The 27,544-nt window shown below is 32.6% G+C and overlaps 2 protein-coding genes across 2 annotated transcripts; one reads left to right on the top strand and one right to left on the bottom strand.

Moving 5' to 3' along the window:
• Window positions 1–4,149: 4,149 nt before the first annotated feature.
• LOC133191250 (armadillo-like helical domain-containing protein 3) lies at window positions 4,150–17,686 on the bottom strand. The gene is made up of 27 exons (XM_061327008.1): window positions 17,605–17,686; window positions 16,359–16,485; window positions 16,193–16,249; window positions 15,727–15,792; window positions 15,539–15,619; window positions 14,704–14,811; window positions 14,457–14,549; window positions 14,039–14,113; window positions 13,678–13,764; window positions 13,495–13,551; window positions 13,170–13,213; window positions 12,908–12,968; window positions 12,216–12,262; window positions 11,868–11,943; window positions 10,133–10,214; window positions 9,871–9,975; window positions 9,629–9,687; window positions 9,456–9,521; window positions 7,350–7,419; window positions 6,516–6,576; window positions 6,323–6,411; window positions 5,525–5,610; window positions 5,237–5,363; window positions 5,049–5,124; window positions 4,801–4,879; window positions 4,592–4,708; window positions 4,150–4,380 (listed from the first exon to the last, which is right to left on the bottom strand). The coding sequence occupies exons 2-27, from the start codon at window positions 16,482–16,484 to the stop codon at window positions 4,291–4,293; spliced, it is 2,085 nt and encodes a 694-aa protein (XP_061182992.1). The 5' UTR covers window position 16,485; window positions 17,605–17,686; the 3' UTR covers window positions 4,150–4,290.
• A 690-nt stretch (window positions 17,687–18,376) lies between these two features.
• LOC133191239 (swi5-dependent recombination DNA repair protein 1 homolog) lies at window positions 18,377–22,011 on the top strand. Its single transcript, XM_061326997.1, has 4 exons — window positions 18,377–18,452; window positions 19,835–19,890; window positions 20,872–21,390; window positions 21,490–22,011. Exons 2-4 carry the CDS (start codon window positions 19,846–19,848, stop codon window positions 21,685–21,687), a joined length of 762 nt encoding a protein of 253 aa, XP_061182981.1. The 5' UTR covers window positions 18,377–18,452; window positions 19,835–19,845; the 3' UTR covers window positions 21,688–22,011.
• Window positions 22,012–27,544: the final 5,533 nt, after the last annotated feature.

The following is a 27,544-nucleotide window of genomic DNA, read 5'->3' as shown; positions in this document are numbered from 1 at the left end:
TCTTCAATCTTGCACAAATGCCTGGTTATGTACCCTAATTTTTTGTGAGGAAGTTTCTTAAGGAAAGAGAACTTCAATATCAAATTCTTGGGAAAAATTATCTATTTTTGAGGAACGTGTTGTCTGACCTTAAATGCCACTATCCATCAAGAGTTCTGTAGCGTAGTGTTTAGCGTGTTGGTCTCAAAGGAAAATAATACTCAGGATTTTTATTGCTAGGGTTCAAACTCTGCAAGTATCACATCATTTTTTAATAACAGAATTCTTTTTCTCAGAAAAGTGTTGGTTTTCATACTTTCATAAATTTCAATAAGAAGAACTTTACCCTAAACACTTAATTCACAAATTGAATATTATTTTTACATATCTGAAGCTATGCCTTGTTCATCCATCTCCTTTTCTAAAAGTGGAATTTTTGAGTGTCCACATCTGTTTTACACCACTTCTCAAATAAAAGAAATTGCTGTTTGGTTTACAACTTTTAAATACATATAAATTGTGGGTAGAGTTAAATTTGTAAATTAATGTAACAGACCACGAGATGCTGCTGGTATGGGGACTATGCTACTCTATGTTATGTGAATACAGCACTTTAAGTTACACTATAATATTGTTAAGTTTGGTGATAATGATAGTGTGTGGTTAGCACTGGCACACACAGGCAAGTAAATACATGTAGATCTACATTCTGAGTTGTTGCTTATTACCAGATTAATTATTTTAATGATCATCCTATTTCTCTTTTTCTGAGAAACATATCTGCATCCATTGCCATTCAATTGATCCTTTTTAAAATAACATAAATTGTGCACTGCACTGAGTTTAACATTATCAGTTTATTGCATAAGTTTATTTTACAACATAAATAAATGTACATGTTGTCAAATACATGCAACTTCTTCTTCTTATTGTCTACACCACAATGGCATACATAACAATGCGATCCTACATGCATTAAAGTAAGTTGTACACATTTTAAAATATAGTTCATGGACCCCACAGTAAAAAGCATTGGAAACATAGATTTCATCTGTATGTACAAAGATTAAGAGAGAAGCATGCCACTACCTTCTGAAGATCTGTAACAACTTAAAGTTTAGAGTTTTTATTAAAAAAAAAAAAAAAAAACAACAAAAAACAAGTTGCTACCATACCCTTAAAACATAGGTAATCTGAGATTACAGAGCTCACCTCAATGAATGTTAAGTAAGGCAAAGTCCCATAATAAACTAATTATCTACTAGTGTGCATCCCTAGATGTAACATTTATGCAATTTTGATCTGATAGGGCTTGCAATTACTTGGGAATGGACTTATCTAAACACTTTAAACTACTCACTCATCCAGAAAATGTGTCAAATCCAGCATCCGAAGCAAGTTTGAAAGTGATCATCCCTTGATGCATCATCCATGCATGTTTGGTTCAGATAGGCCTTATAGTTTCTTGGCAATGGACCTGCTTCAAAAACTTTAACCTGTCACTCAACTGGAAAATATAGTCAGATCCAGCATCTGAAGCAAGTCCAGTAGTGTGCATCCTTAGATGTATCATTCATGCAAGTTTGGTCAATATGAGTCTTATAGTTACTTGGAAATGAGATCTGCTCCAAAAACTTTAACCTGCTCCAAAAATGTTAACCTGGTCATTTTTAACTGAAATTGCAGTATCTGAAACCTTGACTAGTACAATGAAACATACTAGAAGCATCTGATTGACATAGGGCATAGAAGTACTTGAAAAGAAATCTGCTCCAAAAACTTTAACCTGGGATGCTGACGCCGAGGGTATTACATAAGCTCCCCCTACTTCGTTGAGGTGAGCTAAAAATTATACAGTAAAATAAATGTTTTTTACCCATATAATGTACACATAGCTATCATACAATAGACAGAAAACACCCAGTGCTGAAAGCCCTTTGGTACATGTAATATACAAAACAAATCCTTTACCAAACACCTGTCTAAATGTGAGTACCAAACCTGTACTTTACACATTTTGCCTTATTCGGATTTTTCATGCAATTGCAGAATACAATTCTGTACTTGGTGTAGTCATTAATAATCACAAAAGGTGTTCATAAAATAATGTATATCTCTCCTTTCTATATATATATAGTGTGCTGGCATTAAGCTGACAAATGCATCAATGACTGCAGACAGGTAACAAGTTGTGAATACTATTGAATAAATGTACATACATGTACATGTGTATGTATATTAATCCTCTCACTATTTCAAAAGAAGCACTCAATTTTCTTGGATTTCTGACAGTGCCCCTCCAACCTGCCTTTTTTATCACAAGTTTATAAAATAATGAATATACATACATGTGCATTGTACATGTTTAGATACTTTTTCAGATGAAAATTCTAAAGCTGAAAATAAAGGTAAAAACTTGTGAAAAAGTAGAAATTTGCCTCACACTTGTAGGATTTTTCACAAGTTCTATAAAATAAATAATCTGTACACTCTTGGTTTCAAATTGTATCAATCGGTTGATATTTAAGAGCCATTCTCTGTAATGATTGGAACTTTTATATAGGAGCTGTGGCACGCATAGTCTCAGAATTTCTCCAAACTCTCTATGAATAAAGTCTTTGATACCGTAAATTCAAATCAGGCAAAAATTGGTTGCTACGTGTCATGGTTACCATAGCAACATGTCGTAAAGTTTAAAAAATGGCATTTTTCAACATGTTCAGAGTCCCACAGTTAACGTTTGCAGCAAAGTAAACAAGTGGCAATGACTGTTTCTGAAAGTTGAAGGCCTGATGTCTTAAATGCATGATAAACATGTTTGGTAAATCAACTATAACATACGTTACTATGGAAACAAAGAATTCAAAAGTAATAATTTTGTTCATTTAATTTTATTAAGTCATACACTTAAGAATAAAAACAATTATAGGTTGAAATGCAAGCAAATAATAGACAAGAGATCCTTGTAACATATACCAAGGACAAAATATGATATTTCTTATAGGCTGACAATGGTTGCCATGGTTTTAATACCACGTAGGGATTTTAAATTTACTCTCTTAGTGTTTTAATCTTATCCTATCTTTTTAAAAAGCATATTTCTATATAACTGATGATCAATTTTTAAAGGCCTTGGTGTGACCCTAATTTTCACATTTCAAAAAATTCAATTTCAATTCTTTAAATAGCGCGTTGCTATGGAAATAAGGCGAAAAAATATGCATAAAATTCTGAAAAATACTCTGTTTCCTTGGATACGTACCCTTGTATGTAGATTCCCAAAACTTTTATGATTGATATATGTAAACAACTAACCTGACTTTCAATTTTGACCACCATCCAATCTCTAACTGGATGCAAAAAGCGGGCACATAGGGTCTAATATTGACATAAAATTAACAAAATAGAACATTTTTTCTTCTTGGTAACCATAGCAACAGTGTTGTATTTTTGAACAACCTTTATCAATATATGATATTCAACTTTAGTTCTACGAGATAAGTAATATTCAAGGTGATTCAAATAATATGTTTCTTGATTAAAAGGTAAGTAAATTACTAAGGCAGAAAAAAAATATCACTTTAAATAACTAGTACGCTGTTTCCATGGTTACACTGAAAAGTAACAATTAATCTCAATTTTTCTTATGTTGTCAGTGTTACAAGGTCCTAAGGATGTATATGTGCCAGTCATGAATTTTATTATTTTTCCTCAAGATAGCAGCATTAACCCAATCATAGCAACAGATTTTGCATGGTGACACTGTGTTACCATGGCAACCACGAAAGTTATTTTTAGAATAATATTGGCAATACCTAATTACATAAGATAAATATTTTTCATGGTTTTTCTTAGGTTTTTGATTGAGTTTGATCATGTAACATCTATCATTTGTGAATATTGAGCGTTTTGCAGCATTTTTCAGCATCTATAATGTATTCCAAATGTACCCATGGTTACCACTTACTTAGAGATAAATTCTAAATAGTTTCTTTATAGCATAAGTGGCAACAAGGTGTCAAGTGTTTGTGAGAATGGTGTGTTTGTTTTTCTTAGTCTTTATTAAGGCTTAATAAAGATTTAAAATAGCTGAAAATCTCAATTTTTTCAACTTTTCTGGCTGTTACCATGGCAACCAAGACACATAGCAACGAAATTCTATTTGATATATGTTTCCGGTGTGAAGTTATAATAATGGGCAAAGTTTCATCAAAATCGGTGACCATGCGTGGCAAAGAAGTTTAAGTGGTTACAGAGAATCGCTATTAAATACACAGCTCTATTATATAGAAGTCTAACAAATCAACCTGTTTACATCTCAGCTACACTTTGTAACACCTGGTGATGATACTGAGCCAGATTACTGACACTTTTCCGCACATCTGACACGACGGAACGTACCTGTAAAGTTCAGTTGAAAACTATATATCTATATATTGTCAATACATTACGTATGTATATGCACATGTATATGATTTTGTTAACAAAGAATTCTTTGAAATGATTGAAACCAAAATATATAACAGTGAAGTGTATATGACTTTTTTTGGTTCTTGTGGGATGTATTTTCATTATTTGAATACTGAGGCAGTAAAAATTCTTTGAAACATACCAGAGTGGTGAAGAAAGCACTTTCCCTTGGTTTTTCTGAATATCTCTCATACTGATCCAAACTATCCTGTAACTTTAATGTCAGACTGTCGTAGTTTGCTCTCACTACATCCAGAACCTACAGGAAATAAGAGATTGGGAATAAGAGATAGGGGTAAAGGTCATTCAATCATGTGGTCTGTGAGTTTCATTTTTGTTTTATACAGATACCTGTTCCTCTGTAAGGGAGGAGAGCTGATTGGCAGCTGCCCAGGAGTCCACTTTAGGAGAAAAATGATTGATGATGGCCCTGTCAAAGTGAAATGTAGAAACATTCAGAATAAACATGATCTGTAACTTTATTACTCTTTATCACACTGTAAAATCAAAAGTTTCATAAAGAAATAAAATTATTCCAATGAAAGTCATATCATTTATTTAGCATTACATATACAGAATGCTTAGTCCTCCTAACTAACTTGATATTGACAAGATGATTGGTTAATCTGGCCGCTGACTCTTTGCTCTCTCCATCACTTGTAGTGTACCTCAGAGCTATACAAAAAGTAAATTTTAATATCTGTGTTAACTGGAACAATATTGTAAAAAAAAAAAAATCAGCAATTCACTTTCATAAAACACTAAACTTTTGATAGAAATTTCTTACCCATTGAGTAGAGGTTGTCAAAAACTTGGTGCATTCTGATAATCTCGTAATACAGTTCATCATAGCTGTTAGGATTTGGCAGGAAGGTGTCACCATAGGTGATGAATAAGTTGAAAATATTCACAATCTAAATGTGCATGCTTACAAATCAAATTAATGCTTCCTAAATACTAACTTCTTTCATAAAGAGCATTACACATGGATATACAGTTTCAAAAAAGCAAACCTTAAGAAATAAAAATTCTAATAACAAATCAAAGTCCAACAATTTACTTTTAATTCACATACCTTTGAGGACAAATGGAAAATATTATTATGCTTCTTGAGGAGATTGGACTCATTGGACAACAGGTACTTCAGAAGATTGATCAGAGCTGCAACAGGAAAAGGCAGTCAGCTTCCTTATAAAACTTTACCATGGCATCATTGTAAAACACATTTGAAACTAGAAGTACATGTACTGTGAACACTGAGCTCAAAAAATGAGTCCCCCCCATCCTCTTATGAGTATAATGGCACAGTCCATATTTTGCTACAGGAAACCTCAAATATCTGTCAGATCAGAACATAAAAAATGGCACTATGTAATAAAGATTCTGTGAAAGTCCCATTAAATTTTATCCAGTGGTATAGGAGTTGAGGATAAGAGATGGGTATCCCCAAATGTTACAGATGTACGGAAAGATGTACAGATGGATGGACACCCCCACCATTATATACCTCCCGCTTTTCAAGCAGGGAGTATAATAACAACACTGACAAAAGTCATACAGGGCCCTTTCAAAGTGCTTATACAATGTATCAATGAACATTACATTTTGACCATGAGCTTTGAAGCAAATGATCTCCAAATATCTTATAGTGTCTCTTTTAACTGTAGAGTAAATATGAAGTCTGCATGCTGAAAACAGTCAAATTCTTGTGATCATCTGTAATCATATGTAAAGGGGGCAGGGGAAGGGATTAAACATTTAAATTACTTTATCACCTTACAACCTCTACAGATTCCTATTATATACTTAAATAAACTTAAAAGTAAGCAATGCAGTACATAAATGAGAAATAATGGAGCTCTTGGAGACTTACCAGTCCAAAGTTCTTTCCATGGATACTGGAGCCGAACTCGACACTTCTTCTGGTAACACAGGACTCGCTGTGTGATTCCCAAACATCGACTTCAACAAATAAAAATTTACAAAGGGTACAAAACAAGAAAACTTTTGGTGAGCTATAGATGACTTCATGCAAATATCAGAAAATTCTCCAATGGAACACTTACTTATACAACTCCAAAGGGAAGGATTTCATCATATGGCTCATTATAAATTCAACCATTAAATCTGAAATAATCAGAATCATTTCTAAAATGTAGAGTTGATCTTTATCTTAAAACATCCACAGGTACTTGTGGACAGGACCCCCCCCCCCCCCCCCCCCCGAATATACCCCTGGGTCAAAAAATATTTTTATATCTTTTTTTCATAAACCTTTCTTCTAGTACACATTTACAATGTATTCCATATGCAAAATCCAAAAAATAACGCAGAATTAACATTTTACTAAAAAAATCATACCCGCGGTATTATAAAATAGAGAAGGTAAGTCACTTCCATTTGTTAACACTGTACCCCTCTTGGATATTGGGCCTAAAATATCATATACCTACTACATGTCACCAAAATATGTCATTATATCTTGTTTCGGTAGACATTTTTGTCTTTAATCGTGCTATTTAATTGCCCAGGCATTCCACAATAATCCGAGTATTCATCGTCAAATGTGAAAAACGTTAAAAGATTTGAAAATGTCAAAGTAGAAATTATGGAAGTGATGCAAAAATGACACCTAGTGTGTAACTCTTGAGTTCCGAGTGTTAAAGAATTGAGGGAAAAGCCAGAGGTCTATGAAAAAGTTCGGGAAAATTTTGATAAAGAGGTCGAAATTGATTCATTAGAATTTAAATCTGCTTAAGATTTTCGAGATGAGTGAGGGTAGTTGTCAATATTCCCTTTAAAGGATGTTATCACTGATACCAAATAGTGTTTTAAATATGTGATTTGACAATACTTTACAATTGTACAAGAACCTTAGCAATAGTTTTAATTGTTATTACCTAAAAGAGCACAAACAAGGGGGCGAGAAGGGGTATCTTTTTCTACTTTCACTTTCCGATGTCTCATTGGCTGCAAATAAAGAACAAACATTATAAATTTTCAATCACAACAGTCACTTCCCAATGGTTTATTGGCTGCATATACTATCAACTCTTAATCCAAACATTCACTTTTGATGTCTCATTGGTTGCAAAAAATATCATATATTATTAGCTGCAGAACTGTAGGGTTATGGTTTTATATTTTAGTCTTTGACCATAATGCTACAGATCCTGTAATGCAAATATGGTGCAATTTACGGCACAAGATTTTCTGTGAACTTTGGGGATGTATTTCGCCCCTTTCCATCATTGGTCAATCAACTACCTTTCACTCCCTAATTCTAGACATATTCAATAACCAATCTGTATATTTTATCCATCCCCTTACCCTTTCTACAAATAAACTTGCTTGTGAATTTTATGCCAACCAACAACAAATTCACAACAAGCGAGTTTATTGGTCTGCAGAGACAATTAGAAAGGGTTAAAGAAAATGAACGGAAACTGAAAGTAATTGGAATTTTTCTAAGTCCAAAGTGCATAACTCTGTCAAAAATTGCATGATCGTATCCAAAACAGAACCTGACCTAGATATTCTTATGATAAATCTGTATACCAAATTTCATTTCAGTATGTGCAATCTCTGCAAATAAAATGAATGGAAACTGTTGGTGGACCAACAGACCGACAAACAGCAGCAAAGCAATATGCCCTCCCTTCTTTGAATAGGGGCATAATAATTCATTTTTATGCCCCCGGATCGAAAGATCCCGGGGGTATATTGTTTTTGTCCTGTCTGTCTGTTTGTCTGTTTATCTGTTTGTCTGTTTGTTTGTCTGTTTGTCTGTCTGTCTGTTGTCAACTTTAACCTTGCCCATAACTTTTGATTGGTTGGAGCTATGACTTTCATATTTCACATGTGTATTCCTTGTGACAAGACCTTTCTTTGGGTACCATCATATTTGACCTTTTGACCTTGACCTTGGAGTTTGACCCACTTTTGCAAAATTTTATGAGACTTTAACCTTGGCCATAACTTCTGAACAGTTGGAGCTTGGGGTTTCAAACTTCACATGTGTATTCTTTGTGACAAGGCCTTCTTTTTGATACCAACAACTTTGACTTTTTGACCTTGACCTTGGACTTTGACCTACTTTTGAAAAACTTTAACCTTGGCCATAACTTTTGAACAGTTGGTGCTTAGGGTTTCAAACTTCACATGTGTATTCCTTGTGACAAGACCTTCCTCTGGATATCAACCACTTTGACCCTTTTGACCTTGACCTAGGAGTTTGACCTACTTTTGAAAAACTTTAACCTTGGCCATAACTTTTGAATGGTTGGAGCTAGGGCTTTCATACTTCACATATGTAATCCTTGTGACAAGACCTTCCTTTGAATACCAACGACTTTGACCTTTTGACCTTGACCTAGGAGTTTGACCTACTTTTGAAAAACTTTAACCTTGGCCATAACTTTTGAATGGTTGATGCTAGGGCTTTCATACTTCACATATGTAATCCTTGTGACAAGACCTTCCTTTGGATACCAACCACTTTGACCCTTTGACCTTGACCTAGGAGTTTGACCTACTTTTGAAAAACTTTAACCTTGGCCATAACTTTTGAATGGTTGGTGCTAGGGCTTTCATACTTCACATATGTAATCCTTGTGACAAGATCTTCCTTTGGATACCAACCACTTTGACCTTGACCTTGACGTTTGACTTTTATTCAAAAAACTTTAACCTTCGCCATAATTTTTGAACAGTTGTATCTAGGTCTTTCAAATTTCACAGGTGTTTTCCTCGAGACAAGATCTTTCTTTGGGTATCAACATTTTTTATCTTTTGGCCTGGATTTTGACTTGCATTTGAGAAACTTTAACCTTCGACATAAGCTGCCATACGGGGGCATCAGTGTTTCACAAACACATCTTGTTTTTTTTATCTTCTCACTCTTGATCTACAATACAATATTTCTTTCCTAGGCATTCCCAGGTGACTACTGAGAGCGTATTAATCCCACAGATTTATTATTAAATATTTCAAAACAAAATACAAACCATTCTGTGTAGTTTGACTCGGAAGTTTATGTTGACATCATGCATAAGGGAGTTGGCATACTGATCCTAAAATTTAAGAAAAAATTTAAATGATCAGAGTACACGTCACTGGAATAATTACTGGAACAATAACTTTACAGAAAATTACAGGAATTTCACTTTGTCTCCCTCACCTCTGCAATGCATGTTAATATGACTAGACAAAGTTTGGCATTACTATGCCTTGTTTCATCTGAAAAAAAGAGTTTCAATTAATTTGTATGGCAATTTGTATTTTTCTTTAATTCATGTATTCAAGACATTTTCCCCTCTTATTCATATATTCAACTGATTTACAAATAGATATAAAACTAGAATAGTTAAAAATGTAAGATGTGAGAATTTTATTAACAACCATTTTCTGAAACTTGCCTACCTTTTGTATCCTGCATTACTATAGAACTGTACTCTAAAAATGTCACCAGCAGATTTGTAGGATGACTTGACTGCTCCAAAAGGGCTTTGTCTAAATTTTGCAGGGCTACATAGGTATTAGAAAAAGAAGAAAAGAAAGAAATATTTTCAATCTTCATATTTTTCCCTTGAGTACTAAAGCAGATAATTGCTTTATACACTACAGTGTATATTTCATATACATTTAATAGTGAATCACAGTGAATCTTGCATCAACAACTTACCAGGAGCCGGGTCATTGAGAGGATTGGACATAGGCACTGTCGGGGAAGAGGGGGGAGTGGTAGGTGTTGATGGCGTATGGGTCTGGTTAAACAAAAATTAAATCCATCTTACATATAGCAAAATATATATAATAGTTTTTCTCTGTTTTATTTGCAATATTAAAGATATTTTGAAATACACTTCAAACAGTAAAAGGCCAAATACTTTATCAAGAATAATCTGTATCTGAAATGAAAAAAAGTTGATCTTAGATATCTCAAGTGTTGATATCTTGAATAACATAGATATGTCAAAGTGAATTCGAGGTTTCAACCAAGTTTTCTTTTTATGTATCTTAACCTCGATGTCTCGAATCCTCATACGAGGGTTGTCCCAGAAAAACGCGAACTTTTTAAATATTTCATAAACTACCTTACCAAAATTATTCATTTTTGGCACAATGTTGGGAAATGATATTTTCGCCATTTTGACCAAATACCATAAGGTTGGAATGTTATATACATTTAGAAACAGCATTTAAAGTGTGTTAATTATCTGTGGTTTGCTCAAGGCAATTTCTTGACTCAAAATTAGCATTGCCATCAATGTTTTCTTTATTACCAGGCTATACGGAAATATAATGTGACAAAAATTGCATTCATAGAAACTGTACGATCTAGAATACTCGTGTGTAAAAAAATGAATACTTTGACATCATAAATAACAAAAATATGACGTTATATGTCCAAACAATATTAGTTAGATATTGTCAAAAACGGCGACGTCGGGTGATAACACGGAACACCAAATTATCACTCAGTACTGTGTGGAGCAGGGTATGACACCTGTTAATAGGGAAAAGGAACGAAGGAACAACAAAAATACATATATGGAACACTGGTTTATACATAGTAAAAGAGGTTCAAAGATGGATGGACTGGTTATCCGATGGAAGAAGTGTTTGGTAGACCAACAAAAATGACGACAAACTGGAAAGTCTAGAGCTGGACGTCATTCGTGGAGACCGCTGTTAACAATTATAAGTCTATGATCGGGGTTCAGAAATTGTCTATTAAAAGAATTAATTCCTTGATTTATTCTTAACTGTAGTATGCGTGTGAAATGGAGAACTCTGTGACTAAAAAAAATCCAATGCAGTATCGAATATTTGCTTCGAACGAAATTTTAAAGACGCACGATTTCTAACAAATTCAAAAACTCCATGAGCTACGTTTTGACGTCGTCGATGTTGCACCAGGAGCTATTTGAATGATTTGCTTATCAGAAATGAAAATGTTTTTTATAGAGATATTTTATTGAAATTTCTGTGAATTATGTAAAAAATGTTGGTTATGGTGTATGCCATTTTTATCTTTAAAATATTAGTGAAACGAAAAATATTGAAAAAGTTCGCGTTTTTCTGGGACAACCCTCGTATATATCAAAGTTTTTTCTTGGTTCCATTAAGTTCAAGATAACCAGGTTTGACTGTACAAATACATTGTACAATGAATTTTAACAGTAAAAATTGTGAAAAACATCTTTACTGAAATGATTCAAAATATTTAATTTGCAACAAGGGACCGACATGTAGTACCAAAATTTTTGCTGACTTCATTTCTCCCTCACAACAAATCATGACGATAGTTGCAAATTCTGGGTCACCTTACATTTGCTTTATTAATTACATTAATTATTAAAGTACTTTTGATCTTTTTAATGAGTATAAATTGTATAATAATTTTCCAAACTTACATGTGTTAAGGCGGTGATAAAATTTCTGTTTAAATGGATGGCCTCGTATAAAGCCAATAGCACCAAATCATTTGCTCTGCAAAGAATAAATAAATAAATTTATTTGATATTGCAATAAAGATATAATCCATTTCTTTTTAGAATTAATTATGCTGATTACTAAATCATATAGAGTTTGGGGTTTCAATGATATACCTGTCAACAGACATATGTCAAAATTTAACACTTGATCTGAACTCACAGAAAATGCCCCATACATGAATTCAAACAACAGCTGTAACTTCAGGTGTGTTAATCAAAGTATAAATCATAGCTAATGAAAAAAATGATGCTTGCTTATTAATTTACCTCACTGCTGATACATGTTTCTCGTCAGGTACAAACATATTGCCAACCTAAAATGTTCAAGAAATATATATTTTAGAGTTATTTCCCTTCATATTACATAAATCACTTTAAAGTATAACAATCTTCTAAATTTTTCATCAGAAACAGATTTTGATATCTGTATAGAAACTCAGATTTTCCAAACAAGAAGTACTAATGGTAAGATTACGTTGAGCTGCCAAATTGAGATAAAAAAAATTGTGTCCAAAGATTATTTGATGAAATACTTGATTCATGAAGTAAAAAAAATCCGTTCTAAACTCAAAATTTTTTCTTCTTGATTCTAAATAATTTCAGTAATTGATACAATAATTTTAATGGTCAATGTATCAGTATAATGTTAGCATGAACTTGTGTCAAAATATAATATTTATGATAAAAATACTATCTTATGGCATTTATATTTAAATTTTCCAAGATTATTAAAACACACAAAATAAAACCTTTATAACAAAGACGGAACCACTAAATGATTTAATGATACCTTCTGGTTCTACTGTATGATGACTGGAGAAGACATGCACTCAATGCGTGACACATGCCTCCGACTTGTTACGCAAAGGCATGTAGACCCTCTGACTCAAAGTAGAGCAAGGTATCTTGGATTCATTGCTTATACACTAGAGATTAAACTACAAACTAAGACAACTTACCATACTGGCAAAAGCAGAGAACCATCCCGCCTGTGCCTCAGTGCTGCGGCACTGATACTCCCTGAAAAATAGCATCAAGTCTTGTAGGTATGGTATCAGTAGGAGATTATAAAGGCCGGAACTTGGTATGATATTTGCCATGTATGGTAATTAAGATTATACCTTTGCATACATATCACATGCATTAATCAAGAGAAACATGAATTTGTATGATACAAAATAAACTGTTGGTTAGAAAATAAGTACTATGAGTGTTCGTTACCTGTTAAAGTCTGACAAAGCCCCTAGAACAACCTGGGCATATCCCTACAAAATTTAAAAGTGATGAGATAAAAAAAAATCATTTCATAGGTATAAAAGAAAACTGCATAAAATTTTTTAATCTCCAGCTTAACTTTTTCCCACCTATTTTTGGTTTTCAAATTACATCTGGCCTGATTTTTGAAGATTAATGAAAAGATAAAAAAAGCTTTTATACCCCCCCCCCCCTCCAATTTTCCTTCTTAGGAACAATTAATAAGTAAAACTCAGGTTAGCACATTTAGTTGCATAAAAAGTATTTTTTTAACACTGTAATTTGAACTCACTGTTAAAGCCAACTCATCATCCAATATAGACAATTTCACAATATATGGATTCGCAGACTGAAAGTAATGAAATTTAAAAGGGTTAAAAAATATATCTGCTTATATTGTAACACACATTCAATCCTTTGCACACAATATATTCCAGTTTTAAGTAGCAGTTCAGAGTATAAGATTAATATTTACCTCGTATTTTCTGTACTGCACTAAGAGAGTGAGAACCTGGACAGCATCAGCCCCTAGTACCAGTCTCAGGTCAACATTACCTAGAATCTACACAAACTAACTCACATCACCCAGTCATATGTATAACAACAGATACACAGTTGAAATCAGATTCATATTTTTCTAAACAATGTCTACATACATGTATTACTTTGGTTATTACTAGTCTTTAAAAAAATGTAATCTTTGCCAGACATAGTCTCAAAAACAAATAAACAAATGAACCCTTGGATGTTCTATGCCTGGATGATAAAAAATAAAATCCCTGGTCATTCTATACATGGATTATATATTGTAAATAAAATCCTTGGTCATTCTGTACCTGGATGATAGATTCAAACACACTGTTGATCATAAGGTACTCCAGGAGGGTATTCTGACTGATGTTATCACAAGCCTGCAAAATAAAGTAATGGAATTTAATATCAGCAAATATTGCATGGACACTCAGAAAATACAATTAAAGGAACAAACACCTGCATGTTTACTTTCTGATATGTACCATTTACATCATCAAAACCAGAGAATTTTGCAAAATGTTAATAAAAAATATGAACAGAGCCATACATTCCGAATATTCCCAAATTCCTAGTATTCATTTCTATTGCTATGACAAATGTGTATCCCTATGTATCACTACGTCCATACAAATGGTCAAAGAAGGGGTATCTATTTCATAAATAATGTATACATCTTTATGATGTCTTGACATGGTTAAATTACATAAACTGAGGTCTTACTGTGGCTAAAACCATGATGAATTTGAGAACTTGCTGTTTTATTGCAGTTGGGTACTCTCCATTCAGAATGTGATTCAAATTTTCGACCATTTCCTGTTAATAACAAAGTAAAAACTAACATTTCTAATATCAAAAAGATTGTCTTAATAGATTATTACATACCCTAAATTCACCCAAGTATATAAAAAAATGGATTTTTTTTTTTACAGTTTCTTTAATAAAAATGAAGCTAAAAAGTGTAAATAACCTGCATGACTGTTTCTGCGGCATCAAAGCCAATCAAGATATTTATAACATCAAAGCCAAAACCTCCGAAATTCTTCCTGTATATTCCACGAACTAATGCTGACATTGTCTGAAATTCAAAAAAAAAAAAGAATGCTTTGAAATAGTCAAAATTTTGTAAACAAAACCAAAGAACTATATACAGTAAAAGCATATTTTTGCCCCCATAAAAGCCAAATTTTGAAAATCTCTAAAAATATACACAATTGTATATATTGTATCAAAAATCATAATTGACAAAAATAATCATACTTGTAGTTTTTGAATAGTTTATTTTTCTGTGATGTCACAAACTATTTGGATTTTCTGTTATTTTCAAGAAAGAGGACAAAATGGACAAAATTTGTTCAATTTTGAGTATAGAATTTACCAAGCCCAAACATGCCCCAGAACAATATACACATATTTCATTGATATCATAATTCTACACATTATATCAAAAAATTGAGCTGGGGCGGACCTGCATTTGACTTTTAATCAAAATATCAATGTAAAATATACTTTTTTCCCTCAAAACCACTGAAATTTGAATTTATGTCATCTTCTTGATGTCATATCTAGCAAATGATATAATGGCTGATGTAAATGGGTACTGCTTTCAAGTCTGTGGACATTCCCGCTTTAGAACATGATTGTAGATTTCTCCACCAAAGTTTGACTTTTGGGGCAAATATTGGTCATAACAGAATATAGTCCTTTAAATTGATGATTGTACTTATATAAATGGCATTGACAACTCTGATGGCAAATGTTGGTCATAACAGAATATAGTCCTTTAAATTGATGATTGTACTTACATAAATGGCATTGACAACTCTGATGACATTATCTTCCTTCAAAGATTCTACTGCTTTGTAAAACAGGGTGTTTAAATTGTCCTAAAAGTAAATAACACAATTATAACATTTAATTAGAATACTTCTCACAGGTGAAATTGACCTTTTAGAACTTTTACAACATAGAATGTATTTCAGAGGTTCCATACCTTCAACATCATAAGGCCCTCGCCACTGACTTTATCAAATTCCCCCTCGATGAATGGAATATTTGGCTATGAATTGAGAATAGAAGCATAAGTTCAAAACATGTCTACAAAAGCATTGCAAAAAATGAATTCAATTTTTTTTTAAAATTATATAGTCATGAGTGTTCTTAAAGATAATGCAAAAACAAACTGAACAGGAAGTTATCTGTATGAATATATCAATTTCAATTTGAAATAATTCTTATTAATGTACAAATACTAGAATGAATTTGAACTAATTTGTGTATATATATATATATATATATATATATATATATATATATATATATATATATATATATATATATATATATATATATATATATATATATATTTAATAGACTGAGAAGTTTTTTAAGACTACAAATCATATAACTGAGCAGTTTTTTAAGGCTACAAATCATAATCATGTAATTGATAACCTTACCCTGAGCAAGAAAAACTCGTCCCAAAAGTTAGGATTTCCCACTGAAGGGTCTTCACCCTGATAAACACAAAGTTTATATTTTCTATTAGATCAAATCTATGTCTTTAATTGTCTTTCAAACATTTAAAATATATAAGTAAAGAAAGAATTTAAAATATAAATGAACCTGGAAGAAAGATTCATATATTTGGACAACTTTCTCCTTAAGAGCCATTTTACTTGATGAGCTTTTTCGTAACAATACTGCATGTCCATGTGTGCGTTTCAGATCTGTGCCTGCTTCTTGATTCATACTAAATTAGAAAAGAAAAAAAAAATCAATTAAAAAAAGAACTAAAACTTCACACACAGTGAATAAATTATCACTATTTCCTGGTTATCTTTCAATTTTTGTGAAAGCTATTAAGTCTACTGAAATTTTTTTCCCCTATGTGGTACATTTTCAATGCACAAGATGCTGTCACAAAATATCTATGGACTTTGGTACCAGGGTACTTAAAAAGTTCCTCTTTTTTCTCAGAAAAAAAAATTGCCAAAATGTTTGACAGTTTCCGAAAAAATTAAAAACAGTTCTGAGATAATTCATGTTATATTTAATTTTCCCAGAATGCCCCTAAAATTTAGAACTGTCTGAATGGCCGGAATTCGTCATTTTGAATCGGGTTTTAGTATTTGCACTTTGTTCATGTAGTTCTGCGCAAATTAAAGAAAAGTTTAAAAGTGTTAAAAAATCATGTGTTAGGAATTATTTGCAAGATGTGAAGGGTTTTGATAATGAGTAATCAATGTTACGAGACATCCGGTGCATAAAGATCAGTAGGTGCAACATTATTTTCAAAGAACAAGCCATGTAAACAACTTACAAGTGAGTTCAATTGAGCAGACACCATTACAGAGCCTGCATACCTTTATTATTATTTTTTTTTCACATATCAATAAGGTACATAGATATTTATAAACCAAGACCCAAGTACCTGTGCCAAACTGCAAAAAAATTAAAACATGCAACATTACAATTGCACAATCTTTTAAGCACTCATTGCAAAATTATTTTCTTCTACAGCATGTACAGGGGCTTGCTCCAACAGTATAAAAATATTTATCAAAAAAAATTATACACTACAAGTGTTGTTTTGGTTGTTGGTATATGATATATATATATATATATATATATATATATATATATATATATATATATATATATATATATATATATATATATTTCTTTACATCCGTAAGCAAGGCTGCAAGTCCCTGTGGTCTGGGGAAGATTCTTACATTAAGTTCAAACAATCTTGAAAATTATGATGGGCCTGGATCATTTATCCAAAGAAAAATATCAAGAACATGCTCAGTAAAGCCTTAGCTTTCTAAATACTAAATCGTTTTAACAATTCAATAAATTTACATACGTAATTTTATTGGTACGTTGAAATAGAGTTAACAGACTAATCCTGCATCATCTGCAACTTCCGGTACTGTTAAAATATAACGAACAAAATCATCTGGAAGGAATCTGCAATACACTGATACAATGTCTTCTAAAAAAAATAATTGTAAAAAATAACTTGATCAAGAGGATATTATTTTTGATTATAAACTAAATAACAGCGCAATCAAAATTTCATTAAAGTTTTTTTAAAGCATCATAAAGATTTCCGGATAAAAGCTATCCAAATGTGGAGTGTGTCCATTTACCCAAAAAGACTCAAAGGGAGCCGAGATTGAAACACTTTTTAAACTCATATTATACAATGATTTTTCGGGATATTCGTGTTTCCTCTAAAAATAAAGTAGTTTTCTTTACATATAATCATATAGAATTTAGATGTTGTTTGCACGTATAGATGTTCATAAATTGTATCTTAATTTTGACCTGGACTTTTTTTTTCAACGGTCACTTCATTTAAATTAAAAAATAATAATAAATTAATTTCCTAGGAAATATTAAAATGAACTTTCTATTAATATTTTATTCCCTTGGAAATGAAATAAAGAAAAATGATTATTTTACCATGTTTTTGTCAATTAGGGTCCCTTTGGGTTAATAGACGCATCTAAATAGGGGTGAATGAAATGTTTTGATAGCAAGATTTTTTGCAATATTTTAAAAACGTTTATAATAAACAGCGATTTATGCGCCAAAGTCAAACTTCATTAGTGGTAGATTGAGCATTTTTTGTCCCTGGAATCTGATTTGAGTACTTTAAAGATCATTTCTGTATACATTGATATTTTATTGGTTAAAGAAATATATATGGTAAATTCTACCCTCATGATAAAAGTCTCTTGAAATGTGAATAATTGCACCAAGTATCCTCGAGTACCCAAACTCTGCTCTGTCCAGGTGTCGGGTGGTTACGTTCCGTGTTCGACCCGCGTGGTTACGACCCAAGTGGTTTCGACCTACTCTAATATATATCCCTACATGTGAATACCTGAGTACAGGGGTATACACTGTGCGGTAAACAAATGGATATTCGGAAACTGTATATTGTATGGCTTCAGAGGTGTGCATGTCAATAGGTAGTTGTTTCCGTATGTGTAGTCAACGTGCAGTGAGAAGGTTTCCTAACATTTTTTTTCTACTATCGCGGATGTTGATGAATTTGATTTAGTAATGAATTATATTTGAACAGTTTTTCATAAAAAATAATCAAATACTTCTTCAAATGTACCGTGATCACATATGCACTATCTAAACATTAATGTAGGTTTCTCCAAATTAAATTACATACGATAATTAACACAAATATACGTGGTCAATATAAAAAAAAATGTAGACGAAAAAATAAAATGTAAAACTGGTGAAAGTGTTAATTAATTTTGTTCCGAAGCAATTAATTGTTAATTAATTGCTTCGTTCCGAAGCCATTCGGGTCGAACATGGATTCGTGTCGAAACCACGCGGGTCGAACAAGTAATGGGAATGTAACCACCCGCATTCCTCTGTCCATAAGCGGAAAACAGCCTGCCTTACTCTCTGAATTAATTTTTTGATTTGTTTCTTGTTTGCTACATATAGTAAAGAACTTAAACATTAGTTTTAGTAATATTATCGCCAAACCCCCTAACTCCGTCACTTTCGGGAAACTCCGAGCTGTTTGTAAACGAATGCGATTGTGACGTCTTTTTTTTTTTTTACATGCTGAAAATCTACAATCGGATGCTGATTTTTTTTCAATGGGGGAAAGAAGTAATAAAAATTCTACATTTGGTACTTTATACATTAAAGCATTTTTAAAATGGTCAATAAAAAGATAGAACTTATTCAATTTGTAAGGATTTTAAAACTGGATTTAAATGTTTTTATCAAATATAATAAAACAATTTGAAAAGTATAGGCAAAGGAAATAGAAGATAATGTTTCTGTATTATGTCAGGTTTGATTGAATTGACTACTCAGATGTCTCAATTATTAAACTCTGATAAGATAAAACTATGAGTATCATTAGGATTTTTACTTGGAAAGTTATCTCTTATCAGAGGGTCGGTCCCCATTGAGGTTTATTATTCAGTAAACACTGTAAAGTATGATAATTTAAGATCATTGAATTCTAATTTTATCATTATTGAAATATTCAGGTTAATTAGTGAAATCAGAAAAAGAAAAGTAAAATCTAAAACTGAGCTTAATTTTAGGTGATGATACTATGACAGAAGAACAGCAGTCTACACCTCAATGTCCCTCATTGCAGGTATTTATACAAGACTTATTTCTTGCTTTGTATATGAAAGATTTTGATCTATACACATTATAAAGGTTAAAAAAAATAATCATATTAAAAAAAAAGCATTTTAATACATGTAAGGATCTGTATGAGTTTGCAGATTGTGTATATAAATCATTGTTTAGCTGTGCATTCATTTGTATGTTAACAAATTTCCTATAACTATTTCCTGATTACTTTTTCCATTGATTTAAATATTGTTTAGTTTTAATATCTGGTACCAGAACAGTTGAACTTTGTTATTTTGAACACCGATATTGGGATGTAGAAGTGAGTTGTCAGTCCCAACCACCTTTCTTATGTTTTTAAACTTCATTATAAATGTAAAATCCTCATTTATCTCAAGTTAATCTTGGTCCCATTAAGTTCTTGATAACGAGGTTTGACTATACAGTAAAACATGCTTACAGAGAAGTGTCAGGAAGGAACAATTTTGCTTCATTATAAAATTAAAATGTAATTTGCTATATCTGTAGATATTTAGAATACATTGTCAAACCTCTGGGAATGAAAATCACCTAGATCTAAGCGTGAACTCATTATAAGTGGTATTCACTATTAGCATGTTTTACTGTATATTTTTTTCTGAGTGGAACTGAACTCCTATATTTAGATTTCATCTTACCTTTGAAAATTTTTTGGTGTAGACTTGCAGCATGATAATCATGAAAACTAGCCCTTTACTAAAATATGATTGAGTCCAGGGGATCAGGAGCCAGGGCCATAAAACTTAGATGAGCTAACTTTTGATCTCCGTCTCACTTTTACAAAAGTAATATATAGTGGAAAAGTGAGACTGAGATCAAAAGTGAGCTTGTCTAAGTTTTATGGCCCTGGGGCCAGGCCTCAGGTTGAAGCAAAGTTGGTCATATAATGTTTCTGGCATCTTGTTTCATAATTGAGTTGTCAAAATCACATTCCTCACCTATCCTCATCATCTTGTTGCAGATGAGCTCTGGATTGAAGGAGCGATTAAAGCGATGTGGACGATACCACTCCTCTCCCTTGGCTGGACAGAACCCCCACAGCCGAACACACTTCAATCCACCATCACTGGTGTCATCTAATAAATCAGGAATCCGAGAAATTCAAGAAAAAGAAAGCTGTGAATTACAAAAAGACATGCTTGTCAGTCCTCATGTTGATCAAAGTTATCCTGTGAATTCATGTAGGATGTCAGAGGTGCATTTTACAAAGAGTGCTAGTTTTACTGACAATGAGAACATGAGAATTCTTGGTGGCCATGATTCTGAAAGTGGGGATAATAGTGCTGTGTTAAACATCATTAAACCACAGAAATTAGACTTCTCAAAGGATCAGAACTGTGACGGTAACATCTCCGACGATACAAGTAATGAAAGGGACTCAAAAAATAAAATTATAGAGAAAAGTAAACTTCAGTCAATGATAAAAGAAAGAGAAGATGTCCTACGAAAACTCAAGCTTGTTCAATTTTACCAACACAAGGTAAGTGACATGTATATACATATTATATACAAACATGCACACAGATTAAGAGTTTACTTGGAATAATGAACTAGAATGACAATTTGCTGTTCTCTGCAGCATGACCTTGAGAAGATGGAAGAGTTGATCAGGAAATGGCGCTGCGTGTGTCAAGAGGGGTTGGTTGACCTCCTGAATTTGATGCCAGAACCTCGACCTGAGCTCACAGAACTGATTGATCATCTTGGTATTGATCACAAGATGATTGGATATGATAAGGAGGAGCAATCATTTGAGTGTACAGATTTAAATGGTTAATTGAATCATTTGAGTCACAGACTGGTTACTAAGACACTTTAACAGTTTTTAACATATGTCTCACAAATTATACTTTCACATTGTTTGCAAATCACTTCACTATGATACATGTGCTGATGATAAAATTTCAACCCCGAATATTTTTTTAGGATAACAAAATATATATGTAATGTCTGAAAATTGTAAGACATGTGTACACTTGTACTCAAAAGCCAAGTTGATGTTTCATGGATATATTTGTTAATTACTTTTTGTTAAATAACTTAAATTTATTTTTGTTACTCTGTTATGATCTGTTTTTATATATAAAGTATGAATTAGGGAGTCATGTTAAAAATTGATTTTATGTTGAGTGTGATCTTTTTTATTTTAATGGTAAAGTAGAGATATTATGAGTGAGCTCACAAAATGATAACCCCATTGACTTACATTAAGGCCATATACAGTCTTTGTGTCTGTCAGTTTTGAACTTCAATTTTTCCTCCCACACAAAGTTATAGATCAGACAATATGACAGTCAAAATGATTCATATATATACCCCCGCCCCAAACTTTGTTGAGGATGAATATAATAAAGAAAATATAAACTAGATGCATAAGAAAAAGTCAACACTAGAGGTACTGTGAGTGAGCTCACAAAATTACCACCCTCTCCTGCAATTTTTTTAAAGTGCCTATTTGCAATTTTGTAAATTTACTTTAAACATGCTAAAATAACCTTGGTTTAAAAAAATCACATATCCTCTGGTCTTAAGTGATCTTTGAGTGAAATATGGACATCCAATGTTTCTCCATTAGAAAATTAAAGACATGTCATGAAATTTTACACTTTTTCTGCCATTGACCTTGAAACTGTGAGTATGGCCTTGGGTCAAAGTCATGACACACTTTATCATATAAACAATGTGTGTACCAAATATTAGCTTCCAGTAAGGTATATACTGGACAAAAATTATATACTTTTCAGTGACCTTCCACTTGCAGAAAAACATTGAGTCAAGGTCATAGCACAGCTTATGGTTATAAACAATCTTTGTACCAAGTATGAGCTTCTATTGACTCTCCATTACAAAGTTATGGCCCGACCAAGAATTCTTTACTTTTTCTGTCAATGAACTTAAACTTGCCTGAATGACCTTGTTTCAAGGTCTTGCACACCCTCAGGTCATAAACAATCCTTGTACCAAGTATGAGCTTTGAATAATTTTTCATGTAACCATGAAAACAATGTACCAGTGGTTTAAAGTGATAATTTTTTGCTGTTTTAGAAATTTACAGGTTGTTACCTTTTAATCAGGAAACATATTATTTGACTCATCTTGATTTGTACGTATCTGATAGAACTAAAGTTAAATATCATATATTGATAAAGTTTGATAAGATTACACAGTTGCTATGGTTACGAAGAATAAAAGATGTTCAATTTTGTTATCTTGACAGCAATATTGATCCCTATGTGGTAGCTTCTTGCATCCAGTTAGAGATTGTGTGGTGGTTAAAAATGAAAGTTGTTCATAATTTATATCAATAATAAAAGTTTTGGAATCTACATAGAAGAGTATGTATCCAAGGAAACAAAATATTTTTCAGCTTTTGATAAATATTTTTTCCTATAATTTTCATAGCAATGCTCTATTTTAAGAATTAAATTTGAAATTTTTTAAATGTGAAAATTAGGAACACAAAATTGCCTTTAAAAATTGATCTCCAGTTATATAGAAATATGTGCTCTTTAAAAGGATAAGATCAGATAAAACATATACAAGGTAAATTTGAAGGCCCTTTTTGGTATTAAAACAATAGCAAACATTACCAACCAAAACGAAATATTTTCAGCTCACCTCAGCGAAGTTAGGAGGAGCTTATATAATACCCTTGGCGTCGGTGTCTGTCGTTGGCGTCTCAGGTTCAAATTTTTGAGCAGATTTCTTTTTAAGTACTTCTATGCCCTATATCAATCAGAGATGCATGGAAGATACTTTTAGTATGTTTCATTGTACTAGTCAAGGTTTCAGATGCAGCAATTTAAGCTAAAGAATGACCAGGTTAATGTTTTGGAGCAGGTGGTCAGATCAGACTCTTTAATTTATTCAGATCTTTAGCCTGCATTCTTGAAGGAGTTTGAAAAATGGCAGTTTTGAACATGTTCCGAGTCCCATGGTTAACTTTGCAGCAATGTAAAAAAAAAGTGACGTAGAGTGTTTCCAAAAGTTGAAGGCTTGATGTCTGAAAAGCATGATAAAGACATTTGTAAAACCAACTATTACATACAAAAATAAAATACGGAAATAAAAGTATTCAAAAGATATAAATTTATTCATTAGTTCGTTATTATAAAGTCATACACTCAAAAATAAAAGCAATTAAAAGGTTGAAATGCAACCTAATAATAGATAAAGATCCTTGTTAGTTTTTAAATATTGTTTCACGTCCCGTTCGAGAATTTTTCACTCATATAGAGACGTCACCATATACTAGTGAAGTGCTTCAAATTTAGACCTTTACTTAGCACTCAGGGCCATTGAGCAGTGAGGGTTCTTCATCGTGCCAACGCCTACCGTGACACGGGGCCTCGGTTTTTAAGGTCTCATCTGAAGGACCCGCAACTTTCTCTTCAAAGTGCCGAGCGTTTGGCGAAGGAACAGATGCTACCTATTATTTACCGACTTACGTCAGTCGTGGCCGTTATTCGAACACACGACCTTCCGATCACGGAGCGAGCGCTCTACCGACTGAGCTACCGCGACGGCTTTTTCTTAAGAAATACAGGTAATCAGAGATTACAGAGCTCACCTCCACGTATATTGTCTTTAAGTAAGGCAAAGTTTGGATCAGATAGGCCTTATACCCCGGTAGTTTCTTGGTAATGGATCTGCTCCAAAAACTTTAACCTGGTCACTCATAAGGAAAATGTAGGTCAAGTCCGGCATCTGAATCAACTCTGGTAGTGTGCATCCCTTGATGTGTCATCATGCAAGATTGTTTCAGGTAGGCCTTATAGTTTCTTGGTCATGGACCTGCTCCAAAAATTTGTTCACTCATCTGAAAAATGTAGGTCAAATCCCACATCCAAAGCAACTCTGGTAGTATGCAGCAATAAATTTATCTCAGTGCAAAGTTGGTTTGCATAGGGCTTATAGTCACATTAGAAAGAAACTGCTCAAAAAACATTAACCTGATCATTCATCTGGAAATATAGGTCAAATTCAGCGTCCGAAACAAGTCTAGTAGTGTGCATCTTTAGATGTATAATTAATTCATACAAATTTGGTCCAGGTAGGGCAAATATTTACGTAAGAATGAACATGTTCCAAAACCTTCAACCTGGTCACTCATCTGGAAAATGTAGGTCAGATCCAGCATCCGAAGCAAGCACAGTAGTGTGCATCCTTAGATGTATCATCCGTGCAAGTTTGGTCAACATAGGGTTTATAATTACTTTAGAATGAACCTGCTCCAAAAACTTTAACCTGGTCATTCATCTGAAAAATGTTGGTCAGATCTAGCATCCGAAGCAAGTCCAATAGAGTGCACCCCTAGATGTTTCATCCATGCAAGTTTGCTCAACATAGGGTTTATAGTTACTTGGAAATGAGACCCGTTCCAAAAACTTTATACAGGCATATGTACAGTGTCCATTGTCCATCTGGCCGTCTTCATAGCTACTCCTACATTATTGGTCAAGCTCAAGTAAAACGATGCACAGGGACGACATGGCGATACTTACAGTTTAAGTTTTGATTTCGATAAAAAGTGTCGCCATGGTTTCTAAAAGTAAAGTAATTAATCCTTTCAAAATCTCACTCTTCCTAAGATTTACACCGGTTTCAATGAAGCTTAGTGATTAGTACACAATAAACTACAAGCAGTTAGTTTTTGATTTCGATTAAAGGCGTTGCATTGGTTACTAAAAATCATTGTAACATTATTTACTCTCGTTTCAATATACAAGTAACATCAAGATACAAATTCTGTGTATTAGTTTTTTTAAATTTTAACTCTGTGGCTCGATCTAAAGTGGGAGAGTTAAATGTATGTCAATTCAAATAGCACGCCAAATTAAAAACTGTCTACAGTTTTACGGTAAATAGACTTTATTAGTTTTTCAATTGTAAATTAAGTAGTCTAGAAAGCGTATACTATAGAAGATGGTTTGCTAGCTATAGTTTTCATCTGTAAAACTACGTGTATTTAAAATCAAAGTCTATCTGCTTGTTAATAAACATTAATAATAAATATAGTTTTTTGTTGATAAATATTAATTCTTATCAATATATTTTTAATTATATATAATTAACTTTATTTCTTTGACCCTTCAGTTATGAATAATTATAGTTTCACAAATCGTGAAACTATATTTGTCAGATAAATTTACAGTAATTTATATTCATTAATTTTTTTTCATATATTATATACTTATGTACTATATACTTTTGAGGGATATTTGACAATCATAGTTTATTTAAGCATGTGCCGACAAATTGAATATCACGCGATATCGACGACATCCAAAAATAAGAATTCAATGCTTATATTTACATTCTCAATTTTTCTCTTTTATTAATTGATAATTTCATTAATCTTAATTATGAATTTAGTGCTTTTCAGAACTGGTGTGCTTAATTAATAGACGTAAGAGCCGTGTGACATCGGAAGTTAATAATGCAAATGAATATTGCGAGGGAAAAAATGAAAATTAGATTTAAACGTATCATTTAACAATATACATTTTAGTATTTTACAGTGTAGAAAATGCATATAGTTCCTATTGTTTATCCTACCGCGCAGTGCCAAGGTTTCGCGTAGGTTATAGGGTATTGAATTTTTCATGAAGAAAATTACTCTGAATGTAAATATGAACTATAATTCATACTCATGAACCATAGCTAAGAGCTATTAAAGATAGTTAATTATAATGAATTTTTAAATTTGTTTGCAATGAAAATGATGTTGCAGATTCGAATTTAATCATACTGTAGCTAGGGTTCGATTTACGAATAAAACCTGTTTTGTACGTGAACCATAGTTTATGGTCGAGATATAATTTCATAGAAAAAATGTGCAATTTTGATACAAAACATTCTGATATGATCTCAAATATAGTATTTTATTTGTCATTTCTTTATTTAGCGCCTTACATAACTGTAAACTAGTCTAAAATCGTAAACTACTGAATGTATTGGTCATTAACTTTATTTAAGAATTGTTAACCATAGCTTACTAATTGTGAAACAGTATCCATCAGATATATCATATTGTGCATAATAAACATAAGATAAAATTTAGCCCCACACTATACCAGAGTTAATAATCTGAATATAAAAAAATCTCTTGAATCTATGCAACTAGAAAATATATGTGTGCATATACATGTACATGTATACGATTTAGGAGACCTTCTTCTCTAGAAACAAATTATTGAGATAACGAACAGTATTCAAGCTCAAAAGTCATTGAAACAAAACAAATTAGGAGCAGAGCAAATACGGACCTCTAAAAACATCAGAGGTGAGATCAGGTGCCTTGGAGGAGTAAGCATCCCCTGTCGACCTGTCACACCCGCTGTGTACTCCTTGTTATGATCGGGCAAACGAAGAAATCAGTAGCCAATACAGTGTGTAAATAATGGCCTAACAATTAGTATGAAAAACGTCAGTCAACATATGACTTAATGATAGATTGAAGCTGCTGACAAGGTCATTGTATCGACAAAGGAACTTGGAAAACGCCGAGTTTAAACGAGACTGTTAATATCCTTATTTCATAAACGTGTTTGTCAATAGTCTGCCTCGTTTTAGAAATTGTTCATTTGTGGAGGATGCTCTTGTGTATCGAATCAACTGGGAGATATAAACTC

Source organism: Saccostrea echinata, unplaced genomic scaffold (assembly GCF_033153115.1).
Source record: "Saccostrea echinata isolate AGI-Se365-2 ecotype Australia unplaced genomic scaffold, CSIRO_AGI_Sech_v1 ptg000001l, whole genome shotgun sequence".
NCBI classification, from domain to species: domain Eukaryota; kingdom Metazoa; phylum Mollusca; class Bivalvia; order Ostreida; family Ostreidae; genus Saccostrea; species Saccostrea echinata.
The sequence above is the reverse complement of the archived record's forward strand: the minus strand, read 5'-3'. Positions and strand labels throughout refer to the sequence as shown.